Source organism: Rissa tridactyla, unplaced genomic scaffold (assembly GCF_028500815.1).
Source record: "Rissa tridactyla isolate bRisTri1 unplaced genomic scaffold, bRisTri1.patW.cur.20221130 scaffold_446, whole genome shotgun sequence".
Classification (NCBI taxonomy): Eukaryota; Metazoa; Chordata; class Aves; order Charadriiformes; family Laridae; genus Rissa; species Rissa tridactyla.
In genome coordinates this window covers 47,782-71,679 of record NW_026529656.1, presented here as the reverse complement: position 1 = coordinate 71,679, position 23,898 = coordinate 47,782, and the positions used below count along the sequence as shown (strand labels likewise).

Sequence of the window (23,898 nt, the reverse complement as noted above, 5' to 3'; positions counted from 1 at the left end):
ATCCACCATCACCCCCCCAACCTCCCTTCATGGTGGTACGGTCCGGCGGGGGGCGGGGATAAGGGCGCGGGGGGCGGGGCCAAAGGGATGGGCCAATGGGCGAGCGGGGAGTGGGCGGGGCCGCCCCGTGGGGACCCCCGGCGGCTCCGTGCCCCCATAGGGACCCTATGGAAACCCTATAGCGACCTCTGCTGCCCCATAGGGACCCTATAGCAATCCTATAGCAACACCCAGCATTACCTGTTTCCCCATAGGGACCCTAGAGCGACACCCACCAGCCCTGCTCCACCATAGGGACCCTATAGGGACCCTATAGCAACCTCTGCTGCCTCAGGGACCCTATAGAAGCCCGATAGCAACCTCTGCTGGCTCAGGGACCCTATAGCGACCTCTGATGCCCCATAGGGACCCTATAGGGATCCTATAGTGACACCCACCAGTTTCTGCTCCCCCATAGGGACCCTATAGGAACCCTATAGCGACCTCTGCTGCCCCATAGGGACCCTATAGCAATCCTATAGCAACACCCAGCATTACCTGTTTCCCCATAGGGACCCTAGAGCGACACCCACCAGCCCTGCTCCACCATAGGGACCCTATAGGGACCCTATAGCAACCTCTGCTGCCTCAGGGACCCTATAGAAGCCCGATAGCAACCTCTGCTGGCTCAGGGACCCTATAGCGACCTCTGATGCCCCATAGGGACCCTATAGGGATCCTATAGTGACACCCACCAGTTTCTGCTCCCCCATAGGGACCCTATAGGAACCCTATAGCGACCTCTGCTGCCCCATAGGGACCCTATAGCAATCCTATAGCAACACCCAGCATTACCTGTTTCCCCATAGGGACCCTAGAGCGACACCCACCAGCCCTGCTCCACCATAGGGACCCTATAGGGACCCTATAGTGACCTCTGCTGCCTCAGGGACCCTATAGAAGCCCGATAGCAACCTCTGCTGGCTCAGGGACCCTATAGCGACCTCTGCTGCCCCATGGGGACCCTATAGCAACCCTATAGCAACAGCCAGCATTACCTGTTCCCCCACAGGGACCCTATAGGGACCCTATAGTAACACCCACCAGTCCCTGCTCCACCATAGGGACCCTATAGGGGCCCTATAGCGACACCTACCAACATTAGTTCCTGCAAAGGGACCCTATAGAAACCCTATAGCAACCTCTGCTGCCCCATAGGAACCCTATAGAAGCCCGATAGCAACCTCTGCTGGCTCAGGGACCCTATAGCAACCTCTGATGCCCCATAGGGACCCTATAGCAACCCCCAGCATTACCTGTTCCCCCACAGGGACCCTATAGCGACACCCACCAGTCCCTGCTCCCCCATAGGGACCCTATAGAGACTCTATAGCAACCCCCACCAGTCCCTGCTCCACCACAGGGACCCTATAGGCGCCCTATGGCGACACCTACCAACATTAGTTCCCACATAGGAACCCTATAGAAACCCTATAGCGACCTCTGCTGCCTCAGGGACCCTACGGAGACCCTATAGCGACCCCCACCAGTCCCTGCTCCCCTATAGAAACCCTATAGCAACCTCCGCTGCCTCAGGGACCCTATAGAAACCCTCTAGCGCCCCCTCCCGACCTCTCTTCCCCCATAGGACCCCTATGGACACCTATAGGGCACCCATAGAGACCCCCAAGCCACACGGCACCCTATAGGGACCCCTCTCGCCTCCCCCCCAGCCCGGGGAGTGGGGGTGTCACCTATGGGGTCCATGCTGGCTCCGACGTCACCGTGGGCCCGGCTTGGCCGGCCCCGAAGGTCAGGGCTAAAAATAGCCGGGGGCCCCTATAAGGGCCGTATAGGAGCCGTATAGGGGCCGGGAGCAGGTAGGGAGGCGGCGGGGGGGCAGCTATAGGGTAGGCAAAGCCTGGGGGGGGGGTCTATAGGGTCTGGCCTGGCCCCCTGTAGGGTGGGGGGGGGGGGTCAGTGGGGCGGCACGAGCAGCGAGGGGACCCTATAGGGTTGAGCCTCCACGTGTAGGGGTGGGGTCTATAGGGCTGGGCCCTCCCCTATGGGGAGGCTCTGCCGTCCCCTATAGGGCTGGGACTCTCCAGTGTCCCCTATAGGGCTGGGGACTCACTGGCGTCCCCTATAGGGCTGGGGATTGACATATGGGGCCTCTCCATTTTCCCTTATAGGTCCAGGCACTCCCATATGCCATCCCCTATAGGTCCACTCTCCCCTATAGGTCCAGGCACTCGCATACAGGGACCCTCTGCCCGTCCCCTATAGGGCTGAGCCCCACGCTGGGGCCTCTCCAGTATCCCCTATAGGGCTGGGCACTCACGTATAGAGACCCTCCACCATCCCCTGTAGATCCGCTGTCCCCTATAGGTCCAGTCCCTCACGTATAGAGACTCTGCGGCGTCCCCTATAAATCCGGCCAATCACATATAGACACTTTCTGTTGTCCCCTATAGATCTGGTGCCCGCCGTATAGACTCCGCCATCCCCTATAGATCGGGTGCCCGCCGTATAGACACCTCCGTCCCCTATAGGTCGGGTGCCCGCCATATAGACTGCTCCGTCCCCTATAGATCCAGCGACCGCCATAGAGAGACCCTCCTCTGTCCCCTATAGGCCAGGTGCCCGCTGCATAGAGACCCTCCTCCGTCCCCTATAGATCCGGTGCCCACGCAGAGACTGCTCCGTCCCCTATAGATCCATCAACTGCCACAGAGACTGCTCCGTCCCCTATAGATCCGGTGCCCCCCGCATAGACTGCTCCGTCCCCTATAGATCCGGTGCCCCCGGCATAGAGCCCCTCCTCCGTCCCCTATAGATCCAGCAACCGCCGCATAGACTGCTCCGTCCCCTATAGCTCCGGCGCCCCCCGCATAGAGCCCCTCCTCTGTACCCTATAGATCCAGCGACCGCCATATCGACCCCCTCCTCTGTCCCCTATAGCTCCGGTGCCCCACGCATAGAGCCCCTCCTCCGTCCCCTATAGATCCGGCGCCCCCCGCATAGACTGCTCCATCCCCTATAGCTCCGGCGCCCCCCGCACAGAGCCCCTCCTCCGCCCCCTATAGATCCAGCAACCGCCATATAGAGCCCCTCCTCCGCCCCCTATAGATCCAGCAACCGCCATATAGAGCCCCTCCTCCGCCCCCTATAGCTCCGGCGCCCCCCGCACAGAGCCCCTCCTCCGTCCCCTATAGATCCAGCAACCGCCATATAGAGCCCCTCCTCCGCCCCCTATAGATCCAGCAACCGCCATATAGAGCCCCTCCTCCGCCCCCTATAGATCCAGCAACCGCCATATAGAGACCCTCCTCCGCCCCCTATAGATCCAGCAACCGCCACATAGAGCCCCTCCTCCGCCCCCTATAGATCCAGCAACCGCCACATAGAGCCCCTCCTCCGCCCCCTATAGCTCCGGCGCCCCCCGCACAGAGCCCCTCCTCCGCCCCCTATAGCTCCGGCGCCCCCGCACAGAGCCCCTCCTCCGCCCCCTATAGATCCAGCAACCGCCATATAGAGCCCCTCCTCCGCCCCCTATAGCTCCGGCGCCCCCCGCACAGAGCCCCTCCTCCGTCCCCTATAGATCCAGCAACCGCCATATAGAGCCCCTCCTCCGCCCCCTATAGATCCAGCAACCGCCATATAGAGCCCCTCCTCCGCCCCCTATAGATCCAGCAACCGCCATATAGAGCCCCTCCTCCGTCCCCTATAGATCCAGCAACCGCCATATAGAGCCCCTCCTCCGCCCCCTATAGATCCAGCAACCGCCGCATAGACTGCTCCGTCCCCTATAGATCCGGCGCCCCCCGCACAGAGCCCCTCTTCTGCCCCCTATAGATCCAGCAACCGCCATATAGAGCCCCTCCTCCGCCCCCTATAGATCCAGTACCCCCCGCACAGAGCCCCTCCTCCGCCCCCTATAGATCCAGCGACCGCCATATAGAGCCCCTCCTCCGCCCCCTATAGATCCAGCGACCGCCATATAGAGCCCCTCCTCCACCCCCTATAGATCCAGTGACCGCCATATAGAGCCCCTCCTCCGCCCCCTATAGATCCAGCGACCGCCATATAGAGCCCCTCCTCCGCCCCCTATAGATCCAGCGACCGCCATATAGAGCCCCTCCTCCGCCCCCTATAGATCCAGCGACCGCCATATAGAGCCCCTCCTCCGCCCCCTATAGATCCAGCAACCGCCGCATAGACTGCTCCATCCCCTATAGCTCCTCCGCCCCCTATAGATCCAGCAACCGCCATATAGAGCCCCTCCTCCGCCCCCTATAGATCCAGCGACCGCCATATAGAGCCCCTCCTCCGCCCCCTATAGATCCAGCGACCGCCATATAGAGCCCCTCCTCCGCCCCCTATAGATCCAGCAACCGCCATATAGAGCCCCTCCTCCGCCCCCTATAGATCCAGCGACCGCCATATAGAGCCCCTCCTCCGCCCCCTATAGATCCAGCAACCGCCGCATAGACTGCTACATCCCCTATAGCTCCTCCGCCCCCTATAGATCCAGCCACCGGCATATAGAGCCCCTCCTCCGTCCCCTATAGATCCAGCAACCGCCATATAGAGCCCCTCCTCCGTCCCCTATAGATCCAGCGACCGCCATATAGAGCCCCTCCTCCGCCCCCTATAGATCCAGCGACCGCCATATAGAGCCCCTCCTCCGCCCCCTATAGATCCAGCGACCGCCATATAGAGCCCCTCCTCCGCCCCCTATAGATCCAGCGACCACCATATAGAGCCCCTCCTCCGCCCCCTATAGATCCAGCAACCGCCGCATAGACTGCTCCGTCCCCTATAGATCCGGCACCCCCCGCACAGAGCCCCTCCTCCGCCCCCTATAGATCCAGCGACCGCCATATAGAGCCCCTCCTCCGCCCCCTATAGATCCAGCAACCGCCGCATAGACTGCTCCATCCCCTATAGCTCCGGCGACCCCTATAGATCCAGCCACCGGCATATAGAGCCCCTCCTCCGTCCCCTATAGATCCAGCAACCGCCATATAGAGCCCCTCCTCCGTCCCCTATAGATCCAGCGACCGCCATATAGAGCCCCTCCTCCGCCCCCTATAGATCCAGCGACCGCCATATAGAGCCCCTCCTCCGCCCCCTATAGATCCAGCGACCGCCATATAGAGCCCCTCCTCCGTCCCCTATAGATCCAGCAACCGCCGCATAGACTGCTCCATCCCCTATAGCTCCTCCGCCCCCTATAGATCCAGCGACCGCCATATAGAGCCCCTCCTCCGCCCCCTATAGATCCAGCGACCGCCATATAGAGCCCCTCCTCCGCCCCCTATAGATCCAGCGACCGCCATATAGAGCCCCTCCTCCGCCCCCTATAGATCCAGCGACCGCCATATAGAGCCCCTCCTCCGCCCCCTATAGATCCAGCGACCGCCATATAGAGCCCCTCCTCCGCCCCCTATAGATCCAGCGACCGCCATATAGAGCCCCTCCTCCGCCCCCTATAGATCCAGCGACCACCATATAGAGCCCCTCCTCCGCCCCCTATAGATCCAGCAACCGCCGCATAGACTGCTCCGTCCCCTATAGATCCGGCACCCCCCGCACAGAGCCCCTCCTCCGCCCCCTATAGATCCAGCGACCGCCATATAGAGCCCCTCCTCCGCCCCCTATAGATCCAGCAACCGCCGCATAGACTGCTCCATCCCCTATAGCTCCTCCGCCCCCTATAGATCCAGCGACCGCCATATAGAGCCCCTCCTCCGCCCCCTATAGATCCAGCGACCGCCATATAGAGCCCCTCCTCCGCCCCCTATAGATCCAGCGACCGCCATATAGAGCCCCTCCTCCGCCCCCTATAGATCCAGCGACCGCCATATAGAGCCCCTCCTCCGCCCCCTATAGATCCAGCGACCGCCATATAGAGCCCCTCCTCCGCCCCCTATAGATCCAGCGACCGCCATATAGAGCCCCTCCTCCGCCCCCTATAGATCCAGCGACCGCCATATAGAGCCCCTCCTCCGCCCCCTATAGATCCAGCGACCGCCATATAGAGCCCCTCCTCCGCCCCCTATAGATCCAGCGACCGCCATATAGAGCCCCTCCTCCGCCCCCTATAGATCCAGCGACCGCCATATAGAGCCCCTCCTCCGCCCCCTATAGATCCAGCGACCGCCATATAGAGCCCCTCCTCCGCCCCCTATAGATCCAGCAACCGCCGCATAGACTGCTCCATCCCCTATAGCTCCTCCGCCCCCTATAGATCCAGCAACCGCCATATAGAGCCCCTCCTCCGCCCCCTATAGATCCAGCGACCGCCATATAGAGCCCCTCCTCCGCCCCCTATAGATCCAGCGACCGCCATATAGAGCCCCTCCTCCGCCCCCTATAGATCCAGCGACCGCCATATAGAGCCCCTCCTCCGCCCCCTATAGATCCAGCGACCGCCATATAGAGCCCCTCCTCCGCCCCCTATAGATCCAGCGACCGCCATATAGAGCCCCTCCTCCGCCCCCTATAGATCCAGCGACCGCCATATAGAGCCCCTTCTCCGCCCCCTATAGATCCAGCAACCGCCGCATAGACTGCTCCATCCCCTATAGCTCCTCCGCCCCCTATAGATCCAGCAACCGCCATATAGAGCCCCTCCTCCGCCCCCTATAGATCCAGCGACCGCCATATAGAGCCCCTCCTCCGCCCCCTATAGATCCAGCGACCGCCATATAGAGCCCCTCCTCCGCCCCCTATAGATCCAGCAACCGCCATATAGAGCCCCTCCTCCGCCCCCTATAGATCCAGCGACCGCCATATAGAGCCCCTCCTCCGCCCCCTATAGATCCAGCAACCGCCGCATAGACTGCTACATCCCCTATAGCTCCTCCGCCCCCTATAGATCCAGCCACCGGCATATAGAGCCCCTCCTCCGTCCCCTATAGATCCAGCAACCGCCATATAGAGCCCCTCCTCCGTCCCCTATAGATCCAGCGACCGCCATATAGAGCCCCTCCTCCGCCCCCTATAGATCCAGCGACCGCCATATAGAGCCCCTCCTCCGCCCCCTATAGATCCAGCGACCGCCATATAGAGCCCCTCCTCCGCCCCCTATAGATCCAGCAACCGCCATATAGAGCCCCTCCTCCGCCCCCTATAGATCCAGCAACCACCATATAGAGCCCCTCCTCCGCCCCCTATAGATCCAGCGACCGCCATATAGAGCCCCTCCTCCGCCCCCTATAGATCCAGCAACCGCCATATAGAGCCCCTCCTCCGCCCCCTATAGATCCAGCGACCGCCATATAGAGCCCCTCCTCCGCCCCCTATAGATCCAGCGACCGCCATATAGAGCCCCTCCTCCGCCCCCTATAGATCCAGCGACCGCCATATAGAGCCCCTCCTCCGCCCCCTATAGATCCAGCGACCGCCATATAGAGCCCCTCCTCCGCCCCCTATAGATCCAGCGACCGCCATATAGAGCCCCTCCTCCGCCCCCTATAGATCCAGCAACCGCCATATAGAGCCCCTCCTCCGCCCCCTATAGATCCAGCGACCGCCATATAGAGCCCCTCCTCCGCCCCCTATAGATCCAGCAACCGCCATATAGAGCCCCTCCTCCGCCCCCTATAGATCCAGTGCCCCCCGCATAGAGCCCCTCCTCCGCCCCCTATAGCCCCGGCCATGCCGCGGGCGCTGGCGCGGGTGCGGGGCGGGGGCCGGGCGCTGGAGCGGCGGCTGCGGGCGGTGCCGCGGGGGGCGCTGCTGGGGGGGCTGCGGCGCCGGGGGGCGCTGAGTCCCCCCGAGGAGGCGGCGCTGGGGGCCCCGGGGGGCCGGGGCTGGGCCCGGCGGCTGCGGGCGCTGGCGGTGGCCCGGGGGGAGGAGACGTGCCGGGTCCTGCTGGAGCTGCTGGAGCTGCTGGAGCAGCCGGGAGCCATGGGTGAGTCCGCCGGCACCTACGCCGTGCCTCCACCCCATAGGGGACACCCCACAGGGGACATCCTATAGGGGACACCCCATGGGACACCCCAGAGGGGACACCCCAGAGGGGACATCCTATAGGGGACACCCCATGGGACACCCCAGAGGGGACACCCCACAGGGGACATCCTATAGGGGACACCCCAGAGGGGACACCCCACGGGAGACATCTCATGGGACACCCCATAGGTGACACCCCATAGGTGACACCCTGGAAGATCCAGGGACCATGGATGAGTCCTCCAGCACCTACACGGTGCCACCACCCCGTAGGGGACACCCTATAGGGGACACCCTATAGGGGACACCCCAGAGGAGCCAGGGACCATGGGTGAGTCCTCCAGCACCTACACGGTGCCACCACCCCATAGGAGACACCCCAGAGGGGACACCCTATAGGTGACACCCCATGGGACACCCCACGGGAGACATCCCATGGGACATTCTATAGGAGACACCCCATGGGACACCCTATAGGTGACACCCCATAGATGACACCCCGGAGGATCCAGGGACAATGGGTGAGTCCTCCGGCACCTACACGGTGCCACCACCCCGTAGGGGACACCCTGTAGGGGACACCGCATGGGACACCCCCCCATAGGTGACACTCCATAGGTGACACCCTATAGGTGACGTGTGCGTGTCCCCCCCCTACAGACTTCTACAACCCCCAGCGCGACGCCGAGCCCTCCCACCGCTCCGACTGTCCCTGCTGTCACCCGCCGGAGGAGCACCGGGAGGAGGAGGAGGAGGAAGAGGAGGAGGAAGGAGACCCCCAGGAGGAAGAGGAGGGAGACTCCGAGGAGGAGGATGAAGGCCCCGAGGAGGAGGAGGAGGAGGAGGAGGAGGAGGATGGCGGTGAAGGTGGAGGCCCTGGGGAGGAGGAAGGGGATGGTGAGGAGGTAGATGGAGAGCACAAGGAGGAAGACGATGATGGAGGCCCTGAGGAGGAGGAAGGTGACGAAGATGGAGGCCCTGAGGAGGAGGAAGGTGACGGAGGTGCTGAAGAAGGTGATGGCGAGGAGGAGGATGGAGACGCCGGGGAAGAGGAAGGAGACGCCGCCGAGTAGGAGAGGTGACACAGAGGGGGGAAGATGGAGACCCGGAGGAGGAAGAGGGTGGTGAGGAAGAGGAGGGAGACTCTGAGGAGGAGGAGGATGGAGACCCCGAGGAGGAGGATGGTGGTGAAGATGGAGGCCCTGAGGAGGAGGAAGGTGAGGGTGAGGAGGTAAATGCGAGGCCACGAGGAGGAAGATGGAGGCCCTGAGGAGGAGGAGGATGGTGAAGACGGAGATCCTGAGGAGGAAGGTGGCGATGAAGATGGAGGCCCTGAGGAGGAAGGTGACAGTGAGGAGGAGGACGGAGACCCCGAGGAAGAAGATGGTGGAGACTCTGAGGAGGAGGATGGCCATGGAGACCTTGAGGAGGCTGGAGACCACGAGAAGAGGGTCGGTGATGAAGGACACCCCGAGGAAGACGAGGGACGCCCTGAAGATGATGAGGGATGCCCTGAGGAAGATGACGGACACCCTGAAGATGATGACGGACGCCCCGAGGAAGATGAGGGACGCCCTGATGATGATGACGGACGCCCCGAGGAAGATGAGGGACGCCCCGAGGAAGAAGAGGGACGCCCTGAAGATGATGACGGACGCCCCGAGGAAGATGAGGGACGCCCCGAGGAAGATGATGACGGATGCCCCCCGAGAGCAGATGACGAGAAGGAGGAAGATGACGATGACGAAGACGGATTTGGGGCAAAAAATGGGCTGAAGGGGGCTTCTGGGCCCTCTCAGCCTTCCTCCCCCCTCCCCTCCTCCTCCTCGACCCCGCCCCCTCCCCTGGGTCCCCAATAAACCCTCTCCCCTTGGCACCGTCTGCAGCTTTAATGAGGGGGGCGCCCCGCTGCCGTTAACGAGGGGGGCCCTAACGAAGCCAAACAGGGCTGGGGTGGGGGGGCAGGGAGGAAGGCAGGAACCCCAGTGTCTTGGGGGGGGGGTGGTGGGCACCCCAATGTCCAAGGGACCCAGGTGTCCAGGAGCACCTTGACCTCCGTGATGGTGAACGTCCAACGTGGGGAGGTTCTCCAGGAGCACCGTGACCTCCATGATGATGAACGTCCAACATGGGGAGGTTCCGTGACCTCCGTGATGATGAACGTCCAACGTGGGGAGGTTCCATGACCTCCGTGATGGTGAACGTCCAACGTGGGGAGGTTCCGTGACCTCCATGACAGTGAACGTCCAACGTGGGGAGGTTCTCCAGGAGCACCGTGACCTCCATGATGATGAACGTCCAACATGGGGAGGTTCCGTGACCTCCATGACAATGAACGTCCAATGTGGGGAGGTTCCATGACCTCCGTGATGGTGAATGTCCAACGTGGGGAGGTTCTCCAGGAGCACTGTGACCTCCATGATAATGAACGTCCAACGTGGGGAGGTTCCGTGACCTCCGTGATGATGAACGTCCAACATGGGGAGGTTCCGTGACCTCCATGACAGTGAACGTCCAACGTGGGGAGGTTCTCCAGGAGGACCATGACGTCCGAGACGATGAACGTCCAACGTGGGGAGGTTCCGTGACCTCCATGATGGTGAACATCCAACATGGGGAGGTTCTCCAGGAGGACCATGACGTCCGAGACGATGAACGTCCAACGTGGGGAGGTTCCGTGACCTCCATGATGGTGAACATCCAACATGGGGAGGTTCTCCAGGAGGACCATGACGTCCGAGACGATGAATGTCCAACGTGGGGAGGTTCCGTGACCTCCATGATGGTGAACGTCCAACGTGGGGAGGTTCTCCAGGAGCACCGTGACCTCCATGATGGTGAATGTCCAACGTGGGGAGGTTCTCCAGGAGCACCTTGATCTCCATGACGGTGAACATCCAATATGGGAGGGTTCTCCAGAAGAACCTTGAACTCCATGACGATGAACGTCCAGCATGGAGGGGTTCTGGAGGAACCTTGATGTCCATGATGCTCAATGTCCGACACAGGGGGGTTCTGCAGAGGAACCTTGACCTCCACGATGATGAACATCCAACGTGGGGGGGTTCTCCAGAAGAACCTTGACCTCCCCAATGATGAACGTCCAACATGGGGGGGTTCTCCAGAAGAACCTTGACCTCCACGACGATGAACGTCCAACGTGGGGAGGTTCTCCAGAAGAACCTTGACCTCCACGACGATGAACGTCCAACGTGGGGGGGTTCTCCAGAAGAACCTTGACCTCCCCAATGATGAACGTCCAACATGGGGGGGTTCTCCAGAAGAACCTTGACCTCCACGACGATGAACGTCCAACGTGGGGGGGTTCTCCAGAAGAACCTTGACCTCCACGACGATGAACGTCCAATATGGGAGGGTTCTCCAGAAGAACCTTGACCTCCGCGACGATGAACGTCCAACGTGGGGGGGTTCTCCAGAAGAACCTTGACCTCCCCAATGATGAACGTCCAACGTGGGGGGGTTCTCCAGAAGAACCTTGACCTCCGCGACGATGAACGTCCAATGTGGGGGGGTTCTCCAGAAGAACCTTGACCTCCCCAACGATGAACGTCCAACATTGGGGTCTCCGGGCCCCAGGCGCGTGGGGCGGTGGGGGCCGGAGGAACCCAGGCGTCCGGGCTCCCCCTAGATTCGGAAGCTCTCCCCCTTGCCGTCGATGTGACGCAGGCGCAGGTAGACGTCGGTGCCCACCCCCTGCAGCGACTGCAGGCAGAGCGAGCCCCCCAAGTACTCGGCGTAGGCCCTCGAGGTGGGCAGCCCGAACCCGAACCTGCAGGGGTGGGGTGGGGGGGGCAGCCGTGGGTCACCAGGGGGTCCCGCGGGGTTGGAGGAGCGGGGACGGGGGGGGGGACCACCTTTGGTGTCCCTCCGCGGTGACGTACCCGTGCATGGGGCAGGCCTGGCCGCTGTTGCTGAGGTCCAGGAAGTTGCGGAAGGGGCCCCCCAAGCGGGGGTCCTGGGCGCTGGCCTCGGCCGTGCTGAAGTGGTACTCGGTCACCTTGTCCAGGAGGTCATGGGGGATGCCACCGCCCCGGTCAGAGATCCTGGGGAGGAGAGCGTGGCGGGGGGGGGGGACACACACACATGGGGAAGACCTCTCAGGGGAGGCCCGAAGATGGGGGGGCACCAGAGGGGAGGAGGTGGAGGCCCCCCAGGTAGAGAAGAATGTCTTGGGGATGGGCACGGGCATGGGGACACCACGGAGAACCTCCACTAGCTCAGAACATCTTGGGGACATCCGTGGATGTGGGGACACCATGGAGACCATCCATTGGGACACCTTGGAGAACCCCCACTAGCTCAGAACATCTTGGGGACACCACCGAGACCATCCATGGGGACACCTTGGAGAACCCCCACTAGCTCAGAACATCTTGGGGACATCCATGGATGTGGGGACACCATGGAGAACCCCCACTAGCTCAGAACATCTTGGGGACATCCGTGGATGCGGGGACACCATGGAGACCATCCATTGGGACACCTTGGAGAACCCCCACTAGCTCAGAACATCTTGGGGACACCGTGGAGACCATCCACGGGGACACCACGGAGAACCCCCACTAGCTCAGAACATCTTGGGGACATCCGTGGATGTGGGGACACCATGGAGACCATCCATTGGGACACCTTGGAGAACCCCCACTAGCTCAGAACATCTTGGGGACACCATGGAGACCATCCACGGGGACACCACGGAGAACCCCCACTAGCTCAGAACATCTTGGGGACATCCGTGGATGTGGGGACACCATGGAGACCATCCATTGGGACACCTTGGAGAACCCCCACTAGCTCAGAACATCTTGGGGACACCATGGAGACCATCCACGGGGACACCACGGAGAACCCCCACTAGCTCAGAACATCTTGGGGACACCATTGAGACCATCCATGGGGACACCATGGAGAACCCCCACTAGCTCAGAACATCTTGGGGACACCACCGAGACCATCCCCAAGGACATGGGGACACCACGGGGACCCCCCGGTAGCGAAGGCCACCCCGGGGACATCTATGGGGACACACTGGAGACTCCCCCCAACACCGGGGACACCCTCCCCACCCCCTGGTACCGGATGACGAGGTCGATGTCGTTGTTGGCGATGGTGACCACGATGTCGGGGACGTTGTAGGGGGTGTCGAGGTGGGACTCCATCGTCGCCCTGCGCCGCCCCAGACGGTCCCCTAGAGCCCCCTATGGCCCCATACACCCCCCCGTACAGCCCACACAGCCCCTTATGGCCCCACGCCCCCCCCAGAAGCCCCATACATTCTCTATAAGACCCTTATAGATCCTCTATAGGGGCCTGTAGCCTCCTTTACCCGCTCCAGAAACCCCCATCTCCCCGGTAAAGCCCCGTTTCCCCCCCTTACGGCCCCACGCCCTCCCTATAGGCTCTCTCCACCCCCCCCATGGGGCCCCACACACCCTCTATAGGTCCCATACACCCCTTATAGACCCCACGCAACCCCTATAGAGCCCTGTAACCTCCTTTATCCCCATTGAAAACCCCATCCCTCCCCTGAGAGCCCCACATCGCCCCCTAAGGGACCTCATCCGCCCCCTATAGATCCCATACCCCTCCTATAAGACCCTACCCACCCCCTCTAGGACCTCATCTGCCCCCTATAGATCCCACACGCTCCCTATAAGACCCTACCCGCCCCCTATAGACCCCATGCACCCTCTAAAGCCCCACGCCGCGCCTTATCCCCCCCGCCCCGAGAACCCCATATCTCCCTTGTGAAGCCCCAGAACAGCCCCCTATAGCCCCTCCCATACCCCCCTCCCGCCCCCTATAACACCCCCCCCCCCCCCCCCGCTCCTGCCCCCTATAGCCCCCATACCTCATGGCGTTCTTGAGCAGCTCGGGCAGGACGTAGTCGAGGGGCAGGGGGATGAAGGGGAACCGCGCCGCCACGTGCCCGTTGATGCGCACCCGCGGCGCGTTCCCGTACTGGTGCTCGCACAGCCGCCTGCGGACCCCCGCGGTCACCCGGACAACACCCCCCCCCACACCCCCCCCGCGTCACCCCCAACCCCATACGAGAACCTCTCCCCGACCCCTAAATCCCTCCTGGGAAACCCTATGGCCCCACAGGGCCCCTACGGCCCCACAAAGACCCTCAGGAGAATCCCTATAGCCACCTATAGCCCCATAGGGACCCCCACGGAAACCTCATAGAGCCTCTATAGGGCCTCTCATAGAAACTCCTATAACCCTATATAGATCCTCTGTCCCTATAGAAACTCCCCAGGACTCCCTACAATCCCACGAGAACCCCCCCCTGCCCCCAGGACCCCTATAGCCCCATAAGGAATCTTTATAGTCACACACAGACCCTGCAGCCCCATAGGGACTCTCCTAAGAACTCCTATAGCCCTAGACAGACCCTCCAGGAACCCCATAGGATCCCCCTACAACCCCTTATAGCCCCATAAGAACCCCCCCAGAGCTGCTGTAACCCCACAGAAGCCCTTATAGGGTGCCCTATAGCCCAGAGGAAGCCTTCATACGACCCACAGAGCCCCACAGGAGCCCCGCGGCGCCTTTATATCCCCATACGGACGCCCACAGGACCCCCAGAGAAAAGCTTACAGCCCCCCCCAAACCCCCATAGAAGCCCTATAGCCCACCTATAGCCCACAGGGGGACCCCTGTGGCCCCATAGGGACACCCCCACACACACACCAGCCCCCTATAGCCCCATAGGCGCCTCACCGGGCGAAGTCGACCCACTTCTCGATGAGCTTCTTTGGGGAGAGGCGGGTGCAGATGATGCCCACGAAGTCGGGCTATAGGGTGGTGGTGGGGGAGAAAAGCCCAGAGGGGGTCAGCACCTATAGGGGGGGAATATAGGTGCCCCCCCCCCCAGCCCCCTATAGGTGCCGTCCCACCTTGTCCTCGTGCAGGGCCAGGTGGTGGGCGGCCAACATCCGCATCCCCAGCCGCGATGTCAGCGTCTTGTCCAGGAAAGGCCGCAGCATGCGCTCGTCCTGAGGGGGGGAACCCAGGCGTCTTGGTGGGGGGCGGGGGGGCCAACCCCCCCCCTTACACCCCGAAAAGGACCCCAGGTATCCGGGGGGGGGGGGGGGGAGGGGGCGGGGGGGGGGGGGGAGAGACGGGGACGCGACCCCCCGGCGTGGGGTACCTGGATGTGACGGCGACACTCGCGCAGCCCCTCGGCCAAGAGCGTCACCACGTCCTTGTGGTCCTCCAGCAGCTGCCGCAGCAGGGCGCAGTACCGCGCCTCGTCCCCCCCGCGCCTGGATCTGGGGACGCGGGGACGCGGTGACGGCGGTGGGGGGGGGGGGGGGAAGCACCCCGTCACCCACCCCGCGTCACCCCCACGGGCGAGTCACCCCCACGGGCGAGACGGGGAAGGGACTGGGACAGGGTGATGCGTGGCCGGGGGTGACACCAGGACAGGGTGACCCAGGGACAGGGCGACGCGGGGACACGTGGGTGATGGGGGCGAGGGTGACACATGGGTGACGGGGGCGAGGGTGACACGGGGACGGCGGGTGACACTCACAGGCGGGAAATCGCTGAGCTTCTGGAAGGCACGGATGTACAGCTCGTGCTGGAAAGGGGAGGGGGGACACAAACAACATCAGCACCCAGACGCCGGGGTCCTCTCCCCCGACACCTGGGTCCCCCCTGGACGCCAGGGTCCCCTCCCCGGGACACCAGGGTGTCCCCCCCCCCGGGTGTCCCCTCCCCAGGACGCACCACGTGGAGGATGGTGGGGTTGCATCCGATGATGAAGGGGAGGCTGCGGAAGCCCTTGATGCGGTGGGCGATGCGCACCGGCAGCTCTTGCTGGAGGTAGCGGGCGCTTTTCTTGGGGGGGCGGGGGGGGGGGAAGTGGGGAAAAGAGGGGGCAGCTGGACGCTGGGGTCCCCCAAGACACAGGGTCCCCCCCCACCCAGACACCCAGGTCCCCCCCAAGACACAGTTTCCCCCCCCCCCCCCCCAGACACCTGGGTCCCCCAAGACACAGGGTCCCCCCCCACCCAGGTCCCCCCAAGACACAGTTTCCCCCCCCCCCCCAGACACCTGGGTCCCCCAAGACACAGGGTCCCCCCCCACCCAGACACGTGGGTCCCCACCAGACGCCTGGGTCCCCTCCTGCCCAGACCCCCAAAACCACCTGGGTGTCCCCCCCCCGCAGGCACCTGGGTCCCCCCCCCCGCCCGGACCCCCAGAACCACCCCGGTCCCTCAAGACACAGGATCCCCCCCCACCCAGATGCCCGGGTCCCCCCAAAACACAGTTTCCCCCCACCCAGACGCCTGGGTCCCCCCCAAACACATGGGTCTCCTCCTGCCCAGACCCCCAAAACAACCGGGGTCCCCCAAGACACAGTTTCCCCCCCCCCCGGACCCCCAAAACCATCCAGGTCCCCCAAGACACAGGATCCCCCCCCACCCAGACACACGGGTCCCCACCAGACGCCTGGGTCCCCTCCTGCCCGGACCCCCAAAACCACCCGGGTCCCCCCCACCCAGACACCCGGGTACCCCCAGACGCCTGAGTCCCTTCCTGCCTGGACCCCCAAAACCACCCGGGTCCCCAAAACCACCCGGGTCCGTCCCCCCCACAGACACCCAGGCCCCCCCAAGACACAGTTTCCCCCCACCCAGACACCCGGGTCCCCCAAGACACAGGATCCGCCCCCCCCCCCCCCAGACACCTGGGTCCCCCCAGATGCCTGGGTCCCCTCCCCGAACCCCTGTGTCCCCCCAAACCCCTGCTGTCCCCCTTCCAAAATGCCAGGTTTCCCCCCAAAATGCCGAGGTGCCCCCGTTCTCCCCCCCCTCCCCTCACCAGGATGTGGCTGCCGTCCTGCGAGCGCCCCGAGTACAACATGGTGGTGGGGGTCAAGCGCACCGAGGGCTGTTATTGGGGTGGGGGGGACACACAACAAGGGAGGGGGGGACGTCACCCCGGATGCAGGGATGCCCCCCAGACACCTGGGTCCCCCCCTTGTACCCTCCCAAATCCTCCACAACTCTGGCGCACCCGGCTCCTGCCAACAGCGGGGTCCCCTCCCGGGGTCCCCCCACAGACACCAGGGTTCCCCCCCCCCCCCAGATTTTGGGGTCCCCTCCCAGACTCTGGGGGTGTCCCTGTCTCCCCCCCCCGACCCCAACCCTGACCCCCAGGGTCCCACCTTCTCGGCGGCGACGTCGATGGCGGGCTGGTGGTAGAAGGAGGTGACGGCTTTGGAGCGCTCCCGGGCCAGGTCAGGCGGCGTTTGGTCGGCGGCTGCCCGGGTAGGGGGAAGGGGGGGCAGAGCCCCCCCCTCGCCGGCCCCCCAAAACCCGCCGCAGCATCTCCTGGGGAAGGAGGGGGGGGAGAAGAAGGGGAGAAGGTGGGGGGAGGCAGGGAAGGGGGGGCCCAAACGCCTGGGTCCCTCCATGGATATGGGAACTGGGGGGGTTGGGTAGGGACAGGTGGAGACAGGGACCCCCACACCCTGCTAAGGACCCCCGTACCCCCCCCAGGGAGCCCCACAGCCCCCCCAAGGGACCCCCACAGCCCCCTAAGGACCCCCATATCCCCCCCAGGAGCCCCCCAGCTGCCTAAGGACCCCTATACCCCCCCAGGGACACCCACCCCCCGCTAACGACCCCTATACCCTCCCCAGAGACCCCCACAGTCCCCTAAGGACCCCAAAAACCCCTCTCCAGGGACTCCCCCCCCACCCCCAGGGACACCCCCACCCCCCCTAAAGACCCCCCATACCCCCACCATGGAGCCCCACAGCCCCCAAAGAACGCCCACAGCCCGCTCAAGGGACCCCCACAGCCCCCTAGGACCCCCATAGCCCCCTAAGGACCCCCTCAGTCCCCCAGAGACCCCAATACCTCCCCCAAGGACCCCAAAAGCCCCCCCAGGGACCTCCACAGCCCCCCCACAGCCCCTCAGGACCCCCATAGCCCCCTAAGGATCCCCTCAGTCCCCCAGAGACCCCAATACCTCCCCCAAGGACCCCAAAAGCCCCCCCAGGGACCTCCACAGCCCCCCCACAGCCCTCAGGACCCCCATAGCCCCCTAAGGATCCCCTCAGCCCCCCAGAGACCCAAATACCTCCCCAAGGACCCCAAAAGCCCCCCCAGGGACCCACACACACCCCCAAGGACCCCCAAAACCACCCAAGAACCCACACAACCCCCCCAGGGACCCCCACAGCCTCCTAAAGAACCCCACAACCCCCCAGGACACCCACAATCCCCCAGGGACACCCCCCCCACACCCCCTCAGGGACACCCACAGCCCCCCCAGGGACCCCCCACTACCCTCTGGGACCCCCCACACCACCCCAAGGACCCTCACAGCCCCCCGAAGGACCCCTACCTGTCCCCAGGGACCCCCACAGACACCCTCCCGCAAGGGACCCAGGAGTCTGGGACCCCCTTTCCTATTCCCCCCCCCCTCCCAGAGGAGACTCAGGTGTCCCGGACTCCCTTTTTTACTCAGTTTCCCCCAAAAAAGGGGACACAGATGTCCGGGACCCCCCTTTCCCGACCCCCAAGAGGGGACCCAGGCGTCCGGGCCCCACTTGTCCCCTCAGTCCCGACCCCCAGAGGGGACCCCAGCCGTCCCAGACTCCCTTTTTTCCCCAGTTTTCCCCCCAAACAGGACCCAGGCATCCGGGACGCCCCCCAAACCCTGCCAGAAGGGACCCAGCCGTCCTGAACTCACTTTTTTCCTCAGTTTCCCCCCCAAAAAAGGGACACAGACGTCCGGGACCCCCTTTCCCGACCTCCCAGAGGGGACCCAGGCGTCCGGGCCCCACTTGTCCCCTCAGTCCCGACCCCCGGAGGGGACCCCAGCCGTCCCAGACTCCCTTTTTTCCTCGGTGTCCCCCCAAAAAGAGAACCAGCTGCACGGGATCCCCTTTTCCACCCCCCAAGAGCAGACCCAGCCGTCCCGGACTCCCTTTTTTCCTCAGTTTACCCCAAAAAAGGGGACACAGATGTCCGGGACCCCCTTTCCCGACCTCCCAGAGGGGACCCAGGCGTCCGGGCCCGACTTGTCCCCTCAGTCCCGACCCCCGGAGGGGACCCCAGCCGTCCCAGACTCCCTTTTTTCCTCAGTGTCCCCCCAAAAAAGGGAACCAGCCGTCCAGGACCCCCCTTTCCCGACACCCAAGAGGGGACCCAGACGTCCGGGCCCCACTTGTCCCCTCAGTCCCCGTGCCCCTACAAGTGACCCAGGTCCGGGACAACCCCCAATCCCCTCCAGAGAGGGCCCAGCCGTCCCGGACTCCCATTTTCCCTCAGTTTCCCCCCAAAAAAGGGACCCAGCCGTCCGGGACCCCCCCCACAACTCACCAGCCAGCGGACCCAGGCGTCCGAGTCCCCCCCCGGCTCCCCTCAGCGTGGCCCCGTCCGCTGCCACCCCCCCCCCCCCCGCTCCCCTCAGAATGGTTCGGCCCGACCGGGGGAGGGGCGGGGGCACTGCGCACGCGCCGCGCCGAAGGGCGGGAACGGCCCCCGGCGCCATTTTGTGGGAGGGGGCGGTGCCATTTTGCGAGGCCCGACGGGAAATGGAGTCCCGGGAGGTGACAGGAGGCCCCCGGGCCCTGCTCCGCCGGTGCGTTAGTGGGGGGTCGGTGGAAGGGTGTGGGGGGAACCCCCCCAGGCGGCTGGGGCCCTCGGGAGGGGCTCCCCGGTGCTTGGGGTGGGGGGGGGGGAAGGGGTCCCCAGATCCCTGGCTCCCTCGTGAGGGGGTCCCAGAGGCCCGGGTCCCTTCCTGGGGGGCTGCAAGGGGGTCCCCCCGCACTTGAGTCCCTCATGAGGGGGACCCACATGCCTGGGCCCCTTACTGGGGGGGGCTGTAAGGGGCTCCCCACATACCTGGGCCCTCATAGGGGGGGTCCCAGAGGCCTGGGTTCCTTGTTGGGGGGCTGCAAGGGGGTTCCCCTGCACTGGGGTCCCTCATGGGGGGGGTCCCAGAGGCCTGGGTCCCTCATGGGGGGGTCCCCAACACCCAGGTCCCTTATTGGGGGGCTGTAAGGGGGTCCCCCCATACCTGGGCCCCTCATGAGGGGGGGTCCCCAATGGCTGAGTCCCTTATTGGGGGGCTGTAAGGGGGCCCCCCCACACGAGGGTCCCTCATGAGGGGGGTCCCCAACGCCCAGGCACCTTGTGAGGGAGAAATTAAGGGGTCCCAGACACCTGGGTCCCTCATGACGGGGGGAGAGAAAGGGGTGTCCCCACACTTGGGTCCCTCATGGGGGGAGTCCCCAATGTCTGCGCCCCTCATTGGGGGGTTGTAAGGGGGCCCCCCCCCCCACTTGGGTCCCTTGTGAGGGGGGTCCCCCCACACCCAGGCCCCTTGTGAAAGGTCAAGTAATGGGTCCCAGCCACCTGGGTCCCTTATCGGGGGGGCTGAAAGGGCCCCCCCCCCCCCCGCCAACTTGGGTCCCTCATGGGGCGGTCCCCGACACTGGGGTTCCTTATTGGGGGGCTGAAAGGGGGTCCCCCCACACTTGTGTCCCCCACGGGGGGGGTCCCCAGTGCCTGGGTACCTTATTGGGGGGGCTGTAAGGGGGTCCCCCCACACCTGGGTCCCCTTTTTTTGCGGGGGGGGGGGGTGTGTCAGAAACGAGACAGAGGCGGAGACTCGGCCTTTTATTTGCCATTAACACCCGAAAGGGGCGGGGCCACAGGGAAGAGCCGCCCCTCGATTGGTTCCGCTCCCTCGATTAACCCCGCCCCCTCGGCGTCAAAGGGGGGGCGTGGTCACAGGCGTGGGCGGGGCCTGCGGGCAGGGGGCGGGGCCGTGGCGGCGCTCGTGCTTGCGGAGCCCCGCCCTCGCCCCAAAACGCTTGGGGCAAAGGGGGCAGGCGAAGGGGCGGGGCTCCGGAGGGGCGGGGCCCGCTAAAGCCACGCCCCCCGCGCCCAGGCACACCCCCGCGGCTCCCATGGGGGCCGCCATGTTGGGTTCCCCAATGGGGGGCCGCCATGTTGGGTTGGCCACTGGGGGGCCGCCATGTTGGGGCCTCCGCAGCCCACGGCTGTTCCGGCGGCCCCCGCTCCAGAATTGGTGGCCACGCCGTGGCCGAGTCCAGCGGCCACGTCCTCGCCAGTAGAGGTGGCCACCTCACGGCCAGCTTGGTGGCCAGCTGGGTTGGCCATGTCGTGGCCAAGTCCAGTGGCCATATTGTGGCCAGCTCCAGCAGCCAGGTTGTGGCCAGGTTGGGCACCCATGTCGTGCCCGATGCCGACAGCCATGCCGTAGCCAACGCTGGTGGCCATCATGTGGCCAGTCTGACCACCCACGTCATGCCCCAGTGCCATCGGCCATGCCGTGACCAGCGCTGGTGGCCATACCATGGCCCGGTTGACTACCCATGTCATGCCCAGCACTGGTGGCCATCCCCTGGCCAACACTGGTGGCCATAATGTGGCTAGGCTGACCACCTATGTCATGCCCAGCGCCAGTGGCCATCCCTTGGCCAACGCTGGTGGCCATACCGTGGCCAGGCTGACCACCCACGTCATGCCCAGCGCCGGTGGCCATCCCTTGTCCAACACTGGTGGCCATAATGTGGCTAGGCTGACCACCCACGTCATGCCCAGCTCCGCCAACCATCCCATGGCCCAGCTCTGGCAGCCATATTGTGGCCAGCTCCAGCAGCCAAGTCATGGCCAAGTCTGCTGGCCATGCCCTGACCACCTCCGGCAATACCGAGGCCGGGTCCGGTGGCCATGTTGAGGCCCACCTCCGACGGCCACGGTGAGGCCGCCGCCGGCGGCCACGTTGTCCCCGCCTTCCCCCTCCCTCTTCCCGTGCGTCCTCTCGTGCTTGCGCAGCCCCGAGGCGCCGCCGAAGCCCTTCCCGCAGCGCCCGCAGGCGTAGGGCCTCTCGCCGGAGTGGGTCCGCCGGTGCTTGCCCAGCGCCGCCCTCTCCCCAAAACCCCTTCCCGCACTCCCCGCACCGCCAGGGCCTCTCCCCGGTGTGGGTCAACCGGTGTCGCTTGAGGTCCCAGGAAGCCACGAAAGCTTTGCCGCACTCGCCGCACCGCCAGGGCCGTTCCCCGGTGTGGGTCCGCCGATGCACCGCCAGATCCGCCGGCTGCCGGAAAGCTTTGCCGCACTCGCCGCAGCTGTAAGGTTTGAGGCCCTGGTGGGCGCGTTGGTGACGGCGGTAGCTGGAAGGGTCGGAGAACATCCTCCCGCACTGCGGGCAGAGGTAGGGCCGTTCCCCGGTGTGGACGCGTTGGTGGCTTTGGAAAGAGGAGAGTTGGGTGAAGGACTTCCCGCAGGTGCCGCAGGCGTAGGGTTTGCGGGGAGCGTGGATGCGCTGGTGGCACGCGAGGGAGGAGGAGCGGCCGAAGCTCTTGCCGCACTCGGCGCAGAGGAAGGGCCGCTCGCCCGTGTGGCTGCGTTGGTGGTTACGCAGGTCCTTGCGCTCGGCGTAGGCTTTGGGGCAGGCGGCGCAAACGGTGGGGCCGCAGCCCGTCGTGGCCCCGCCGGTGTTTGCGGTAAACGGAAGGGTCGGCGAAAGATTTGGGACAATCCGGGCAGGAAAAGGGACGTTCGCCCGTGTGGGCGCGTTGGTGGATGGTCAGCTTGGAGAGGGTGCCGTAGGACTTGGGGCAGGCGGCGCAGGGGAAAGGGGGGGAGCGGGGCGGGGGCAGGCGGAGCAGGGGGCATCCGTGGCGGCGGTGGTGGCATCTCCAGGTGCTTGGATGCGGCTCTGGTGGCATCTCCGGGGTGCTTTGGATGCAGATGTGGTGGGTGGTGGCATCTCCGGGTGCTTTGGATGCGGATGTGGGTGGTGGTGGTGGCATCTCCAGGTGCTTCGGATGTGTCCATGGTGGTGGTGGTGGCATCTCCGGGTGCTTCGGATGCGTCCATGGTGGTGGCGGTGGTGGCATCTCCGGGTGCTTCGGATGCGTCCATGGTGGTGGTGGTGGCACTGCCAGGGACGGTGGCGGTGGAACCTCCAGGTCCTTTGGACACGGTTATCGTAGCGGTGGCATCTCCAGATGCTTTGGATGCAGCTCTCGTGGTGGTGGCACCTCTGGACCTGGTGGTGGTGGCACCTCTGGACCGGGTGCTGGTGGCACCTCCAGCTGGTTTGGACGTGTCCACCGCGGTGGTGGCATCTCCTGATGCTTTGGACGCATCTGTCATGGTGGCAGTGCCTCCAGACGTGGTGGGTGGTGGCACCTCTAGACCTAGTGGTGGTGGCACCTCTGGACCTGGTGGCGGTGGCACCTCCGGACTTGGCGGTGGCACCTCGAGATGGTTTGGACGTGTCCACCAGGGTGGTGGCATCTCCGGATGCTTCGGATGCATCTGTCGTGGTGGCAGTGCCTCCAGACGCGGCGGTGGTGGCACCTCTGGACCTGGTGGTGGTGGCACCTCTGGACCTGGTGGCGGTGGCACCTCCGGACACGGCGGTGGCACCTCTGGACCTGGTGGCGGTGGTACCTCTGGAGGTGGTGGGTGCAGCCGTCATGGTGGTGGCACCTCTGGACCTGGTGGTGGTGGCGCTTCTGGACCTGGTGGTGGCACCTCCGGAGGTGGCGGTCACATCCATGGCGCTGGTGGCACCTCTGGACCTGGGGCCACCACCTCCAGGGGCGGCGGGCGGGGCCGGGGGTGGGGCTGGTGGTGGCGCGGGGGGGACACTTGTGGCAGCTCCCCGAGGTGGTGGAGGTGGGCAGGGCAAGGCCGTCCCCGGGGGTGGCATCACCGAGGTCCCCACGGGAGGCGTTCTGGAGGTCCTGGTGGGTGCCACCTTGGAGGTCCCCAAGGGAGTCACCTGGGACGTCCCTGGGGGTGTCAATGCCCATGTCCTCGGGGGGCGTCACCAAGGGTGTCGTCTTGGAGGTCCCCATGGCCAGGGGTGTCACGTTGGAGGTCCCCGTGAGTCCCATCACGGCCACGGGTGTCCCCATGGATG

The 23,898-nt window shown here is 64.6% G+C and overlaps 4 protein-coding genes across 4 annotated transcripts; 1 reads left to right on the top strand and 3 right to left on the bottom strand.

The window, feature by feature from the left end:
* Positions 1-7,644: 7,644 nt before the first annotated feature.
* On the top strand, positions 7,645-9,114 carry LOC128903536 (sarcoplasmic reticulum histidine-rich calcium-binding protein-like). Its single transcript, XM_054187554.1, has 2 exons — positions 7,645-7,900; positions 8,602-9,114. Exons 1-2 carry the CDS (start codon positions 7,645-7,647, stop codon positions 9,012-9,014), a joined length of 669 nt encoding a protein of 222 aa, XP_054043529.1. The 3' UTR covers positions 9,015-9,114.
* A 715-nt stretch (positions 9,115-9,829) lies between these two features.
* Positions 9,830-11,519, bottom strand: LOC128903530 (uncharacterized). The gene is made up of 2 exons (XM_054187544.1): positions 10,800-11,519; positions 9,830-10,747 (listed from the first exon to the last, which is right to left on the bottom strand). The coding sequence occupies exons 1-2, from the start codon at positions 11,517-11,519 to the stop codon at positions 9,830-9,832; spliced, it is 1,638 nt and encodes a 545-aa protein (XP_054043519.1).
* A 67-nt stretch (positions 11,520-11,586) lies between these two features.
* BCKDK (branched chain keto acid dehydrogenase kinase) lies at positions 11,587-17,306 on the bottom strand. The gene is given in 12 exon segments (XM_054187552.1): positions 11,587-11,731; positions 11,844-12,005; positions 13,039-13,128; positions 13,814-13,942; positions 14,689-14,762; positions 14,865-14,963; positions 15,119-15,228; positions 15,493-15,550; positions 15,700-15,810; positions 16,798-16,866; positions 17,144-17,275; positions 17,277-17,306. Coding segments are annotated over 12 exon segments (1,209 nt in total).
* A 3,293-nt stretch (positions 17,307-20,599) lies between these two features.
* Positions 20,600-22,548, bottom strand: LOC128903535 (zinc finger protein 497-like; the record flags this gene model as incomplete). Its single annotated transcript, XM_054187553.1, has 1 exon — positions 20,600-22,548. A coding segment is annotated over one exon (1,284 nt), but the record flags the coding sequence as incomplete, so codon positions are not given.
* Between the last annotated feature and the right edge of the window lie 1,350 nt (positions 22,549-23,898).

Coding starts and splice junctions, on each gene's coding strand:
- LOC128903536 (XM_054187554.1), top strand. CDS start 7,645: ATGCCGCGGGCGCTGGCGCGGGTGCGGGGCGGGGGCCGGGCGCTGGAG. Junction 7,901..8,601: donor GGAGCAGCCGGGAGCCATGG/GTGAGTCCGCCG, acceptor CCCCCCCTACAG/ACTTCTACAACCCCCAGCGC.
- LOC128903530 (XM_054187544.1), bottom strand. CDS start 11,519: ATGTTGGACGTTCATCGTTGGGGAGGTCAAGGTTCTTCTGGAGAACCC. Junction 10,748..10,799: donor TCAAGGTGCTCCTGGAGAAC/CTCCCCACGTTG, acceptor CTCCTGGAGAAC/CTCCCCACGTTGGACGTTCA.